Source organism: Petromyzon marinus, chromosome 34 (assembly GCF_048934315.1).
Source record: "Petromyzon marinus isolate PM22_M1 ecotype Great Lakes invasive population chromosome 34, UKy_Petmar_22M1.pri1.0, whole genome shotgun sequence".
NCBI classification, from domain to species: Eukaryota; Metazoa; Chordata; class Hyperoartia; order Petromyzontiformes; family Petromyzontidae; genus Petromyzon; species Petromyzon marinus.
The window spans coordinates 11,568,616-11,584,161 of NC_133700.1; the positions used below are offsets into that span (position 1 = coordinate 11,568,616).

The window sequence follows — 15,546 nt, forward strand, 5'->3', positions numbered from 1 at the left end:
TCTCTCTCTCTCTCTTTGCTCCACAAGCCTCTTCCCATATTTATAATCGTCTCTTTGTTGGCCACTCTGACCCGTAGCTCTCTACCTGACCCCTCTGCGTCCGCTCCGTTGGCCTCTCCCCACGCCACCGCGTCGTCTTCCCAGACGTGTGGGATCGCCCAGGTTGGCCCTCATCTGCCCGCGCCGTGGCCCTCTGCTCTCGCTTCGCGTGAGCTTCCCTCGCCCGTGCGACGACTCCACGGCTCGAGGGCTGCCGACACGAGGCCGCTTGTTGCCGCTCGGGCTCAGCGACACCGCACCCCGCCGGGGTCAGACTGCCCCACCGCTCTCCTTGCGCTGTGCGGGCGTCCGCTGGGCCAGCGTCGGTACAGAGGCCGCCCTTCGTTGGGCTCTTTTTAGGGGAATGTCGTTCTTTTTTTTGTGGTGGTTGGACCTCACGTCCGTGGGAAATCGCGAGTCGCTTGTAGCCTGAGCTGTGAGTGTTGCAGGCGGGGGGGGGTGGGGGGGGAGGCCTGCTTCGCAAGCGAGTATGTACCTTTTTTAAAACAAAACCAAAAAAATCATCGTCGCTACTCGAGTAAAACAGACCCGCATTAGTCTTTTCCACGTACAATTAAAATATAATTGATTCTGTCAGCATGTTGGCTTTCTAGACAAACGTCACTTTATTAAATAAGCGAAAGTGTGGAGCAGTTTTGACCGTTCGCCTGTCGTTGTCAGTGACATTAGTGGAACGATCCCTCCATCCCCACGACTTGGGCCGCCCTGTTCACTGTCAAGGCGACGTTGTAGACCAGCTCGCTGAGCAGCGTCAGTCCTCCAGAATGTCTAGATCGCCTCTTGTTCTTCCCGCTTGTTAAGAACTCAAGCGGCAATTGTTTGATTTACAGGCCTGCCTTTGCACTGCACCGTGCGCTAACACGCCCGTTCACATTTCGCAGGATCATATAATTTTCATGTACAGTTAGCAGTATGTTTTGATTGTAATATTTTGCTTCCTAAACTTTAAAAAAGGTGTTTAATGTATAGAATCAATTGCTATATATGTAAACCAAAATATCTCTCTATATGCATGTACGATCGCTTGCCTGCGTGTCCGTGGCACGTTACATGCGCTGCAGGAATAAGTAATGTAGCAGGTAATTTCACCGCTGTTTGGGGACGGGCGAAGCATAACGCTTTAGTGACAATACCTTCATCCGCTGGGATGTCGCTTGAGACAATGAAGGTGAAGATTGGCGTGAGGCGAGCCGCAGGCCACGCTTGGCGAGGCGGCGCCATCTGAGTAGGCGTCAAGTCACCGGTGGTAGTGGTGGTGTTGGTGGTGGTCATGGTTGTGGTGACATTGGTGGTGATGGCGGTGGTAGTTGTGGTGTTTGTTGGTTGTCGTGGTGGTGGTGGTCATGGTTGTGGTGACATTGGTGGTGATGGCGGTGGTAGTGGTGGTGTTTGTTGGTTGTCGTGGTGGTGGTGGTCATGGTTGTGGTGACATTGGTGGTGATGGCGGTGGTAGTGGTGGTGTTTGTTGGTGGTGGTCATGGTGGTGGTGGTCATGGTTGTGGTGACATTGGTGGTGATGGCGGTGGTAGTGGTGGTGTTTGTTGGTGGAGGTCATGGTGGTGGTGGTCATGGTTGTGGTGACATTGGTGGTGATGGCGGTGGTAGTGGTGGTGTTTGTTGGTTGTCGTGGTGGTGGTCATGGTTGTGGTGACATTGGTGGTGATGGCGGTGGTAGTGGTGGTGTTTGTTGGTTGTCGTGTTGGTGGTGGTGACATTGGTGGTGATGGCGGTGGTAGTGGTGGTGTTTATTGGTGGTGGTCATGGTGGTGGTGGTCATGGTTGTGGTGACATTGGTGGTGATGGCGGTGGTAGTGGTGGTGTTTGTTGGTGGTGGTCATGGTGGTGGTGACATTGGTGGTGATGGCGGTGGTAGTGGTGGTGTTTGTTGGTTGTCGTGGTGGTGGTGGTGGTCATGGTTGTGGTGACATTGGTGGTGATGGCGGTGGTAGTGGTGGTGTTTGTTGGTGGTGGTCATGGTGGTGGTGACATTGGTGGTGATGGCGGTGGTAGTGGTGGTGTTTGTTGGTTGTCGTGTTGGTGGTGGTCATGGTTGTGGTGACATTGATGGCGGTGGTAGTGGTGGTGTTTGTTGGTTGTCGTGGTGGTCATGGTTGTGGTGACATTGATGGCGGTGGTAGTGGTGGTGTTTGTTGGTTGTCGTTTTCGTGGTGCAGTGGCGTCACTAGGGTTGGTGTCACCCCTCGTACAGAATCCTTAGTAATATTTTTTGTACTAATGTTACTCGTAAATCGTAATTCCCGTATATCACTGAATGTAATGGCAATAGTAGTGACGTAAACAACTAGCAAAATACAAATTTGATTTGAAGCTTTCGTGACTGCAGGAATTACTCTTTGGTTCTTTCGGTAAAGTCACGTATAAATACAATAACTAATAGAATACGACGTTTCGGTTGCAACACAAGCAACCGTCATCAGGTGTGAATGAGCCACAGAGAGACACACAGTGAAAGACACACATAGAGAGACACAGAGAGAGACACACAGAGAGAGACACACAGATAGAGAGACAACACACATACAGAGAGAGACACAGAGAGAGACAAACACAGAAAGACAAACACAGAGACAAAAAAGAGGGAGACAGATAGAGAGACAACACACATACACAGAGAGAGACACAGAGAGAGACACAGAGAGAGACACACAGATAGAGAGACAACACACATACAGAGAGAGACACATACAGAGAGAGACACAGAGAGAGAGAGACAAACACAGAGAGAGAGAGAGACAGAGAGAGAGACAAACACAGAGAGAGAGAGACACACACAGAGAGAGACAAACACACAGAGACACAGAGAGACACATGGGGTAGAGACATAGAGAGACACACACGTAGAGAGAGACACACAGAGACACTCTCTCTGTGTCTCCTTCCCTGTCTGTGTTTGTCTCTCTCTCTCTCTGTGTATGTGTCTCTCTCCGAGCTTGCATTCATTCACACCTGATGACGGTTGCTTGTGTTGCAATCGAAACGTTGTATTCTATTAGTTATTTAATTTTCTTTCTACATGACTTTACCGAAATAACCAAAAAGTAAAATTACACCTTACAATTACAATATTTCCTTTAATTACGACCTCATTCTAAAAAAAGTTATTGATATAGGTTCACAGATACTAATTACCACAATATTGTAGCTAAAACACCAGAACATTTTGACAAAATCAGCGACTATAGAAACACGAGCAGCGCCGAACACAACAGCGCATGCTCGAAGCGCGTGCAGACGAAACCACGTGACTCGACGCGTCACTGCGGTTGGGTAACAATGACAGCTCTGACCGGAGCGCATTAGAAGGTTCGATAAACTCGTTTAAAAAAAACAACGGTTTTATTAACAACCTTGTTTAACTCATGGTCGAGAAGTACATCAATGGCGCCGGAGACACGCGGCGCCTGCGTTTTGTGCGAGCCGATTGCACAGTTTAGGGACCGTGGCGTTTTTGACCAACACAAAAATATATAAATAATTAGGCGTCCATACAAAATGTCAATTGCTTTAAAGTAGCGAATTAATTGATTAATTGATGCCGATTTTGCTACGGGCATGCATTGTCACCGGATCTGAGTACGTGTGCAAAATTAGGGATTGATTGGACAACGGGAAGTGGACGAAATTTTGATACAAGATTTGACCACGACAAACCGAGGAATCAAGTTAAGTAAAACCGTTGAAAAAGTAAATTAGCAACGAGTTTTAGCCTTGTAGGTATATTGATACAGTACATATAAGCTGGGCTTACGAAAAAAATGTTGTTATAACTACGGGGATATTTTTTTATAAAAAGTAATACATTTCTGCAGAAACACTGCACAAAAATGTTTTATAGACAGTCATTTTGGTGTCAGCTCCTCTGATGGTGTCACCCGGTGCGGTCCGCACTGGTGGTGGTCATGGCTGTGGTGACATTGGTGTGGTGATGGCGGTGGTGGTGTTTGTTGGTGGTCGTGTTGGTGGTGGTCATGGTTGTGGTGACATTGGTGGTGATGGTAGTGGTGGTGGTAGTGGTGGTGTTTGTTGGTGGTCGTGTTGGTGGTCATGGTTGTGGTGACATTGGTGGTGATGGTAGTTGTGGTGGTAGTGGTGGTGTTTGTTGGTGGTCGTGTTCGTAGAGGTCATGGTTGTGGTGACATTGGTGGTGATGGTAGTTGTGGTGGGAGTGGTGGTGTTTGTTGGTGGTCGTGTTCGTGGTGGTCATGGTTGTGGTGACATTGGTGGTGATGGTAGTGGTGGTGGTAGTGGTGGTGTTTGTTGGTGGTCGTGTTGGTGGTGGTCATGGTTGTGGTAACATTGGTGTGGTGATGGCGGTGGTGGTGTTTGTTGGTGGTCGTGTTGGTGGTGGTCATGGTTGTGGTGACATTGGTGTGGTGATGGCGGTGGTGGTGTTTGTTGGTGGTCGTGTTGGTGGTGGTCATGGTTGTGGTAACATTGGTGGTGATGGTAGTTGTGGTGGTAGTGGTGGTGTTTGTTGGTGGTCGTGTTCGTGGTGGTCATGGTTGTGGTGACATTGGTGGTGATGGCAGTGATAGTAGTGGCGGTGGTGATAGTGGTGCTGACGGCGATGGTAGTGGTGACTGCTCGCGGTATTGCTGGTGGTGATCATGTCATATAAAGGAATTGCAATATTTGACAGAAAGATGTTATAAATTTTGATCTCCAGTGAAGAGCTTCTGGAGATGCGGAATGAATCTGAGCGATGTTTCCGTGTACTGATTAGACGTTCCTTTGTGCGACGTTCACCGCATTCGCACTATGGCAGGCACTTGAGTCTCCTGTGTCGGTAGTGGTGGTAGTGACAATCGTATTGTTCACGATAGTGGAGGTAGTGATGGTGCTGGTGGGGGAGGTAGATGCTTATTTGGTGGTGGTGGATGTAATAATGATGGTAATGTTGGTAGTTGTGATGGTAATTTTGGTAGTAGGGGCGTCACGGTGGCGAGATGTTCACTACCCCGTCTGGTATGCAGGAGGTCGTGGGTTCGATCGCGATCACGATGCCTGTTTATTTTGCGGTTTGCGTGTTCTCCCCGTGGTCGCGTGGATTTTTCCCCGGGTCCTCCGATTTTCCCCTCCACATTTAGAATCATGCTTTTAGAATATTTGGCTGCTATACATTTCCACATGACACTCCACTTCGTTGAGCTATCATTTGTGGCCAGATCGCTTCTAAAAAAATAGCTATATAGCTCAGTGGGCCTTACCTGGTGACATAAAACATAGCTTAAATGAGTTTATAGGTGGTCAGGATGGTAGTTATTGGATTGGCGGTGGTGGTAGTCGTGGTTATCATGGCAGTGGTAGTGAGGGTGGTAGTGGAGCAGCTACCCCAGCGTTTTGACCGATGAGTTTTTGGTGTCCCACCACTCTTCAGAGCAGCTGGGTCCTGGATTAGAGCCATCTGTACAGCCACTACCCGGCTTAGCCATGCAAGGATTACACAAAACCTTATCTTTTTTATTTCAAATCAACATGATTAAAAGGTTTTAGGGTTATAAGAGTCCTGCATGGATTCAGCGGAGACACTGTATAAAAGGAAGCTTTTCAGAAAAACTTGAGAAAGTACAGTACTGTGTGGTAATTTTAACCTGCAAAAAAAACACATTGAGAATGCATAAAAACAAAGTCAAAAAAGCGATCAGCCTTTTAGTAGACATGATGTCTACAACAGGGGCCAAGTTATTTCATATGTGTAGCCCTGTATAAGAATGTCTGGACACAAATTAATAATACGTTTAACAGAACAGAGTTGGTGTAAAATCGACAAAAATTGATTGTGGAGATATAATAACGGTGGATATGTTAAGCGAGGCACAACTGGGACAAGGCAATGTTCAAAGCTGGCCAGTGAAGACAAAATCTGACCCCCCTCCTCTCCCATTCCCACAGGATCCAGTGGCAGCATCGGCGATACTTGTTAGTGCAGTCGAACCTAACTCGAGTCACTCAGGTGACGAGACGCAGAGGTGACCAGGCAGGAAGGTGGTGGGGGGTGTTGTGGCGTGCGGGGCGTGATGTGGTGGGGGGGGTGGGGGTGTTGTGGCGTGCGGGGCGTGATGTGGTGGGGGGGGGGGGGTGCTCGGAGGGACCTGATGTCAGTGATGTTTCTGTGGAAGCCGCAGTGATGTCGAGTGAGACGACATCAACAGCGCCGATCGATCGGCCGCGATCAAAATCGCCCTGAACGCACCCGAGCCTGCCGGATCTCAGAAGCCAAGCCGGTTGTGGCCTTGGTAGTACTCGGACGGGTGATGGAGAGTGTTTGCCAGGTGTTGTCGGCGTGGGGCTGGGAGGCACGCCGAGGGTCACCCCCTCGCATGCGTCGAATTTCTCCGGGTCCTCCGCTTTCCTCCCACACGAAACTAAACACTCGTGAATGGGAATGGCCAAACATCCGAATGCAGGACCCTCTCGATAAAGAGTCTTGAGGCTCGGGCTTTCCTGGACAGAGACCATTGTTATTATTACCATAAAAAACTCCAGGTTGAGCTGGTTACAAACTCCACCGTGGGTTTTGTAACCTCCGATGATGCGTGCCGGTGGATTCATCGATGTGGCTCTATCATCCCTTTCTACACCAGATAGGCTGTCGCAACAATGTGCGTGTGTGCTAATAATGAATTAGTTAAAATAATTGACGTGGAAAACTCCCTTGAGGGAGAAGATCTCCTTCGCAAGGGTGTAAATTGAGCACGAGGTTGAGCAATGGGAGCGGCGCTGCTGCTCTTCACGCACAAAGACAACGTCCACCCCCGCAAAAGCCACACAAGTTTGAGCGACTGCTGTTCGCGAGCCCTGCTTAAGGCTGCAACGGCGGCACAAACGGTGGTGGCGTCATCAGCGCCATGCTCGGCCACCCGCTGTCTCCCAGTGCTGACGTTGCATACCCTAACCGAGTACCCATGTAAGGCTGAATTGACCCAGAGGACCCCCAGGGCGAGGTCGGTTGTCGTTCACCGCTGCCGGACTTTGCAGCTCAGTGTGCTATCCACCATCATGCAGTCACTGGTCGGGTGTACACACACACACACAATAATACCTAGGATCTATAAGCGGTGCTTAATTTCTCCCTGAATACTTTCCTGGTCACTGGTAGACTGAAATAGGTGGCACATGGCGTGCAGCCACAGCCGTAGCAGGAGATATGCTGCATGTGGTGTGCCTTTTTACGTAATCATTTTCAGGACGGGAATCATCGGAAATTCACTCCTCGCGATTGTAAAAGAACGTACGCGCTGTCTGACGCGGCTGGGGCGCGTGTGTGTGTGCGCGTGTGTGCATGCAGGTGTACCCGTGCCTGCCGTACCAACCCCCTAGCAATCCCCGAAAACCCTGTCCCTCCAGCATCCCCCGCCGCTACATCCCGGGCAGGATGGAGGGAAAGATCACCGAGTCGGGACTCAACGTGACGCTCACCATCCGTCTGCTCATGCACGGCAAGGCGAGTGGCGGCACCGCACAGCACCGCACCACTCGTGGCCAGAGCTTAATTTCTCATCACAGAATGTTTTCTAGGCGTCCCCCCCCCCCAACTTTCCCACCCCCGCCCCCTTTCTCCCCAAAAGCGGGGAGTGGGGTGGGTGGGTCGGTGGTGGTGGCGGCGGGGAAGTATTTTCAGGAGCTCAGTCCCTGGACAGCTCCGAAATGAAGCCCTGTTCACGACACACGCACGGCAGGGATTGCACCGTCACCAATGGCAGGGGCCTCCTGTCGAAACTTATAGCCGACCTGTGCTCAGTGGGAGGTCGCCCCTGTCCTCTGTTGCCCTCACAGGATGGGACTTCGTCCTCCTCCCCTCCAGCCATCCGTGCTGGTGGCTCCCTGCCACTATTCAATTTCAGGCTCAAGTCTTTTCCTCTATTCTTCTGCCTCGAATATATATTTAAAATGTGTACTGTCTATATTTACGGTCTACGTGATGTTTATGTCACGCTGTTTTTGTGCGGCGTCTTAGGATGGAATTTTACTTAGACGCGATATAAATCCAAATCTGATTGGTTTGTTATGACCGTAACCTTCCCGTGTCATTACACTGGTCTAGGTTTATTTTCTTCTTTTCAGCCAAAAGTCCTGTTGTTTGATGGGGTTGATTGCTTAAACGTTCTATCTCCATGCTTCTCTATTTTGTGTCTCTTCTCTGGCCACATCCACCGCCCTCATGTCTCGTTCCACCACGTCTCCTCTACCCTGCACCAGTGCCACCTCCTCAGCTCTGTTCTTTCAGAATCACAATCAGAATCTGTATTTATACTGGAGGAATCCGATAAGCTATAAAGCTCTTTTTCACAGATGTCCAGTTGGGGCGGGTCAGAACGTTACAACAACAAACAGTACAAAAACACAATCGGAGTGCAAATTATAGGAAAGGTAAACATCCTTTTTCGTCTCTTCTTGGCACGTGCCCAAGTCTCCCTGACCTCAGGAATATTAGTTACCCTGCATGCTAAGGCCCTTAACTCTTAATTGTGCCTTTAAGTTTATTTCCAAGGTATTCTCCAAGAAAATAACGAATTTTACATTCAAACCACAGCACTTCTTAAGACAAACTTCAAGGTTCCTACACTATATCTCAAAAAGAAATGCAAAATTCGTGGTTGAATTAGAATTATGTTTTATTAGCTTGCAGAGCTTTGTTACATTGATTGGCGGGTGTGAAATGGTCACAGTTATACCGTGTAGTTTGGTAGCAAGTCAATTGCAGGTTACAGATGAAATCATCAGAGTAGAACGTTGAGTTTTGAAACAAAACACCTTCAACCGCATTCTCTAATCACATTACTTTTACAAAAGGGTGGCATTCTCTGAAACGAGAATGCTAAATAATCAAATAAACTAGTACAAGACATTTCGAGACATGAGGCAGGACTGTAAAGCCCTCACCCATTTCAAATCCAATCCAAAACGGATTGTTAAGGCTGTGGAAAGCTGAGGTCCTCAATGATCATTAACAGAAGGCCACGGGACCACCAAAAGGACAATAACACCCAAAGCCCTGTCCCCTTGATGGTATAGTAGGCCTTAATCAGGTTACTCGTTTCAAATTAATTTTGTTTAACCAGGTGAGAGCTTAAAAGACCAGGATAATTTCATTTGCAAGAGGGACCTGGGGAACTAGTCTGCTCATAGGCGGTGATGATTGCCGCTCTGTGTATAATCCCAACGTATAACGAGGCAATGCCCCATCCACAAATACGAAGGAGACATCACAGGGATACACACCGCTGCTCCTGATGCAGTTATCTGACTTGACCACCTCAATGTGAAGTTGTGGTTGTTGCTCTGCACCTACGTCAGCAGCCATACCAAAGAATATTGAATAATTTGCGGTGTAATTTTCTAATTTGGCTACTTTGGTACCTTGATGCTGGCACGCGATGGCACTGCTCTAGCGAATGATGTCAGGGGGTCTTTAACATCTCCCGTAAGGCAGACGGCACGTTGTAGTAGTATTGTTATGGTTGTCACACGGCGGTAATAGTGAGGGCGGCCGCTGGAATTCCGAGCCGTGAACCTCTGCACAAAAAGCAGCGATCGAGCCTCCGCTGGGCCGGCGTCACCGCCCCTGTAAAGCGCAGGTGCAGGAACATTCTCCAAACATCGCGGGGCTCCGCTTCCCGCACCTCCGATCACACCAACGTCACGGTGACTTACGCCGGGACGAACCCTTCGGCGTAACAGCGCAGCCGGCACAATGTGCCATTTGGCAGAGTTAGGGGGATCGTGCAAGAGAGGATGCGGTTTAGTCGGTCGATTGATCGGTCGATGGATCGGTCAGTTGGTCGGTCGGTCGGTCAATCGATGGCGATTGTGGTTGAGCCTTGTTTCGCTGAGAGACGTGACAGCACTTCCACTCCCGAACCAAAGCCCTGCCGCACAACAACGCCCGCCCTCGTCCGGCTCCCACTGTGCGGCTCCGCGGAGCGATCGACGACGGTGCTCGCTGGAAGTGTTTAACGCGGTGGTGGCACGCCCCCGCCCCCCCCCCCCCCGCGGTGAGGGCATTCATCGCTGTGGCGGCGTGGGTGTCGCGGTGGATGGGGAGTGAGCGCGGCGCACAGGGACACGACATGTGCGGCTCGCCGATGCGGAATGTGGAACAAGATGAACGTTTCACACGACACAGAGCAGGGCCAGCGGGTAATGGCGGGCACTTTCAATTTCAATCGTGCTGTATGCTTCTGGCTGCTTGACGTTTTGGGGCCCCTGGGCCTGTGCTTGCTCAGCGACTGTGATTTAAACAAAACTAAAAAAAACAGCCCTCTTCTGGCTTTATAAAATATTTACCCTGTTGCGGATTGTGGAATGTATTATTCATCATACTCTATCGAACAACAAGGCATGGGGAGGTCTTCATCCAGCAGTGGATTGATTAAGGGGTGTACATTGTTCTTATATTCTACTGTTGCGTGTGGCAATATGTTCAGGAGCTAAATCCCAATGTGGAAGTCTGCTCGCCACGACCAGAGGGCTTTAGCAGAGAGTTCGTGTCGTTTTGCTGTTCCTCCTCCGTTGAAGGAGTGCAGACTACAGTGGTTTACGATATGGTCCATAGTTTGGATTGCACAGTCACAATCACACCATTCTGGCTTTAATTTCATTTTCCTTAAATTAACATCGTTTTTTTTTATTACAGATGATGGAATTTAATTCGTTTTGGTAGAAATTAGGCGAGTGTGTGTCGATATGAAAGGCAAAACTGTCTTCGTGTCACTCCAATGTATTCTGTCTTGCCTGTTTTGTGTGTTTTTGAATTCATGAGTTTTTTGCATTTGGTTTCCAAAACGTCTACCCAACAGAAGCCCAACGTACTTTTTTGCAAATACATCTTCATGATCTCCCGTTGTGCTTTTTGTACGCTGCTTCGGTGTACATACATATAATAACGATGTCCATATAATAACGATGTCCATATAATAACGATGGGACAATAAATTGGAATGCAATTAATAAAAGGCCAAACATTTCACCCACCATGATGCAGTTAATTTCAAACGTTGAATACATTCGTGCAGTGGAAACTAAAATATGGCAACAAACGTCGTATTGAGTGCTATTTAAAACAGAATTCATCCAAGCGGGGGGGGGGGGGGGGGTCCCTCGCACAAAGTCAGAGACAACATGTTCACAATGGTTGAGGAGCAAAATATTTAACGAAGGATTATTTCAACACAACATCACTCATAAACGACAGTGAGAGTATTGACCATTTGAAGCTGCGTAAAAGCCGACACACACACCCCCTTGGGAGCAAGTTCAGGTGTGCTTATATCCGAAGCAGTGTACTTGTACCAGAAGTTTCCCTTTGGCTCCACCCCGACCCCACCAAGTCCAATGCAAGCACGTGGTTCTTGAGAACTGTGCTTATATAACGTGTGCTTTTCTCCAGCTGCTGCTGTGTTATGACCAGCGGAGGCATACACGGATGGCGTTTACAAGACATTTGCCACAGCGCACGTTGCGTGCGTGTGCGCGTACGTGCGTGTGCGTCTTTGTGCGCGTGTATGCGTGTGTATGTGCGTGCTTTTGTGCATGCGTGCATGTGTGTATTTGCGTGTGCGTGCGTGCGCGTGCGTGCGTCGGATGATTCAATCTGAATTCTCATGCGTCATGTTTTGTCTACTTTGACCAATTGCCGCAGCGGGGAGGCAGTTTTTGTCATTTGGCAGGGCCAGCAATCTTGATCAGCATAACAGAGTAATTGTGGGGTGAAAGGGGGGGGGCAATTTGTGGATAGGCTCACAATTGGAGTTTGTGACTAGTGGCAAAGACTTACATTTGTTTAGTGATGAAAATTAACACGTTACTTAACATTGAATGTGCTGCTCCATTATGTTAAAATTCATCCACACAGAGCCCCAGGGAAATGGTTGTATTTGCCATCATCTATAATATCTCGATATGTGCTGACAATTGTCTGTCTAGCTGTGGCATGCCGAAACATACGAAGGGGAATGAAATCATTTGCAAGACTGCTAAGACACACATTGCCAAGCGGGAATAATATCCTTAAACGGCCATGTCTTGTGTGGTACTACTTCCCATATTTGCTGTATTCCACTTATTCCATCAGTTGGAAATTCCACGTTCTCATTACGCAAAGCCAATAACTGTATTTCAGAATCAGAATATTTATTTATACAGAAGAAAAACAGCTATAAAGCTCTTTTTCAAAAATGTCCAGGAAGGGCAGGTCAGAACGTTACAACAACAAAGAATACAAAACACGATCAGAGTGCAAATTACAGCAAAGGTAGGCAAATAACTTTACAAAAATATCCAAATAAAACGAAACCAATTTTTTTGTCTTACCAGGTAAAGCCCACTTAGCTATTCACTTATTTTTCAAAAGCGGCCTGGCCATCACAAATGAAAGCTCAACAAAGTGGCTTAGCACGCAGAAATTTACAGCAGCCAAAAAAATAATCTGAAGAATCTGAACGCGCGTTTGCCGAGGGAGAATCGCACCGCGATTTGGTGTTGGTTTTCTGCGCGACGCGCGGAGGGAATCCGTCGCTGGGTTTGCCGAGCGGTGCAGCGCCGAGCCGCTCTTATGCCCGTGGGCCAGACAGGGCCCACGAAGCAAGATAATTTAATGAAGCGCGGGGCGGAGTAGGGGGGGGGGGCTTGCCGCTCGCTCTGCTCATCCGTCGGAACGGATTTCACGGGCCCGTCGCTGGCTCAGGGCCCAAACGGACGAGATTCACGTCCCTTTCAATCGCAGTGAGAGGCGAAGGGGGAAAAAAAAATATTGTTTTGTGTTATTAGTCGGGACTATTTTTTTTTCTTCCACTGCCTCCCCATCTCTCTTTGTTGGGCTTACAATGTGAGGACAGTTTTTCTTTTGAAATCGGGTTTTTTTTATATTTCTCAGAAGCAGGACAAAAAAGTGTAATTTTTTTATTTCGGTAAACATAAAAAGAACGCGTTTGTTGCGATGTGCGTGCTCAAGTCGGGGAATAAGCGCGCAAAGCCAAGTCGCACTGCTGTCAGCGAGCACCTAATAGGGCACACAGAAGGATCGTGAAGCGAGCAGCATATACCCAGATTATTTTGTCTCCGCAGTGCCCATGTTCATGACCATCTTTCTTTTAGGCTGAGTCAATCTACGTGAATCCCAAGCTGGGTTTCATAAACCACCCTGCTGCTATTGTTGTTTTCGTTTCCCCAATTCGATGTTTAGAAACCACGTGAAGAACTTTGTGCCTCTTTGTCTGACTCCCCTTCTCATGCACTTTGATACTTTCTCAATCTTAATGACAACGAATGTTGTCTGTGTAATCATAAAATATGTCCCACAAACACACGCAACGTTATTCAGTTAGGTACAGCATCAACATACACACGTGTGTCGTTTATTGCTTCAAAGCACTGGTCTTGTCGCCTTTTAATTTATCATGAGCTATTTTTACAGTCATCGTCATCACGTGATTTTGCAGTGTTATGTAACACGCATTTTGAAAGCACAGATTTAATAATTTATGAATAATCGTAATGAAACTGAACATTGTGTACGTGCTGTTGTGACTTTTGTGTCACTGCAGGAGGTGGGAAGCATAATTGGAAAGGTACGTCTCACAAGAAATTGTTGTCACATTTTTCAAACTCTTCATTGCTTAGTTCTTCACCTTCATTGTGGTCTGTTTTCATGAAATGTTTTAGATCCTGTGATAAACTCGAAATCAAAATAAACTATCAAAAATAGCAAACGCTATTCAGAGCACACATGCAACAATGCAATATCAACCGATTCATTATTTCTTAATGCTCAGAGGTCCTCCAAATATTTAGTTTCATGTCTTACTATTTTTTTTGCTCGAATCGCCGAAGGAAAGTTTATTGGTCACAAACGGCGCGTGCAGTCACGTAGAACAACAGATGCTTCATCCCACGTTGTCACACTCATCAAGTGATGCAGCAATTCGCAATTTATTTTGCAGAAAGGGGAGACGGTGAAGAAGATGCGAGAAGAGGTAAACTTATAAGAATTGGTTTTATCCTTTCTGGCGATAAAACAGTTTTTGTGTTAAGATGTTAATGCACCAAACAGAAACCTTTTGCAAGGGATCATGTCTGCATTAACCACGTGGCTATCTTGAGAGCCTCATCTCACTAACAGCGTTAGACCAGAGAACGCCAAAAGGCGAACAGCACAAAGACAACGCCACTATCGGGGTATTTATAGCTCGGGCAGAACAACTACGCCACGGGACCTCCCTTGCCAGAATCAAAATATAAGAATTGGTTTGATCGAATCTGGCAATAAAACAGTTGTGTTAAGATGGTAAAGGTCCTATGATGAAGGTAAACATCAACAACCAGCATCACACACAGCACGTTTAAATACCAACATCACACGCTGCACGTTTAAATACCAACATCACACGCAGCACGTTTAAATACCAACATCACTCGCAGCACGTTTAAATACCAACATCACAGGCAGCACGTTTAAATACCAACATCACACGCAGCACGTTTAAATACCAACATCACACGCAGCACATTTAAATACCAACATCACTCGCAGCACGTTTAAATATCAACATCACTCGCAACACGTTTAAATACCAACATCACAGGCAGCACGTTTAAATACCAACATCACTCGCAGCACGTTTCACTCGCAGCTCGTTTAAATACCAACATCACTCGCAGCACGTTTAAATACCAACATCACTCGCAGCACGTTTAAATACCAACATCACTCGCAGCTCGTTTAAATACCAACATCACACGCAGCACGTTTAAATACCAACATCACTCGCAGCACGTTTAAATACCAACATCACTCGCAGCACGTTTAAATACCAACATCACTCGCAGCACGTTTAAATACCAACATCACTCACAGCACGTTTAAATACCAACATCACTCGCAGCTCGTTTAAATACCAACATCACTCGCAGCACGTTTAAATACCAACATCACACGCAGCTCGTTTAAATACCAACATCACTCGCAGCACGTTTAAATACCAACATCACACGCAGCACGTTTAAATACCAACATCACTCGCAGCACATTTAAATACCAACATCACACGCAGCACATTTAAATACCAACATCACTCGCAACACGTTTAAATACCAACATCACTCGCAGCACGTTTAAATACCAACATCACTCGCAGCACGTTTCACTCGCAGCACATTTAAATACCAACATCACTCGCAGCACGTTTAAATACATCTGTCGCTACTGTCATTCTCCAGTTTTGCAGGTAAAGTGTAACCACGCTTTCTTGTGAGCATAAATGCTCAATGGACCGAATGCATTTGGATACAAATTCACCGCATTCCTAAAAAAGAATAGCTATTTTGTTTTCAAAAATGCGTTAAGCAATTCACTGTGGCCATCCACGTGTCCCCTGCGAGCCTCCTGCTATTGGATAACTCTTTCAAGTGAACTCAGCCACCGATGTTTTATTAAGAAGCAGGAGAAATAACTCGGTTGATTCTAAT

General features: G+C 47.4%; 1 protein-coding gene across 4 annotated transcripts in view; it reads left to right on the forward strand.

Moving 5' to 3' along the window:
- Positions 1–15,546, forward strand: part of LOC116948723 (poly(rC)-binding protein 3-like) — a 48,105-nt gene that overhangs the window by 9,885 nt on the left and 22,674 nt on the right. For all 4 annotated transcript variants that reach the window (XM_032965720.2, XM_032965718.2, XM_032965722.1 and 1 more), the window contains exons 2-4: positions 7,370–7,525; positions 13,626–13,649; positions 14,022–14,054. In XM_032965720.2, the coding sequence (XP_032821611.1) occupies positions 7,457–7,525; positions 13,626–13,649; positions 14,022–14,054 (126 nt within the window). In that variant the 5' untranslated portion in view covers positions 7,370–7,456. The remainder of the gene's footprint in view (positions 1–7,369; positions 7,526–13,625; positions 13,650–14,021; positions 14,055–15,546) is intronic.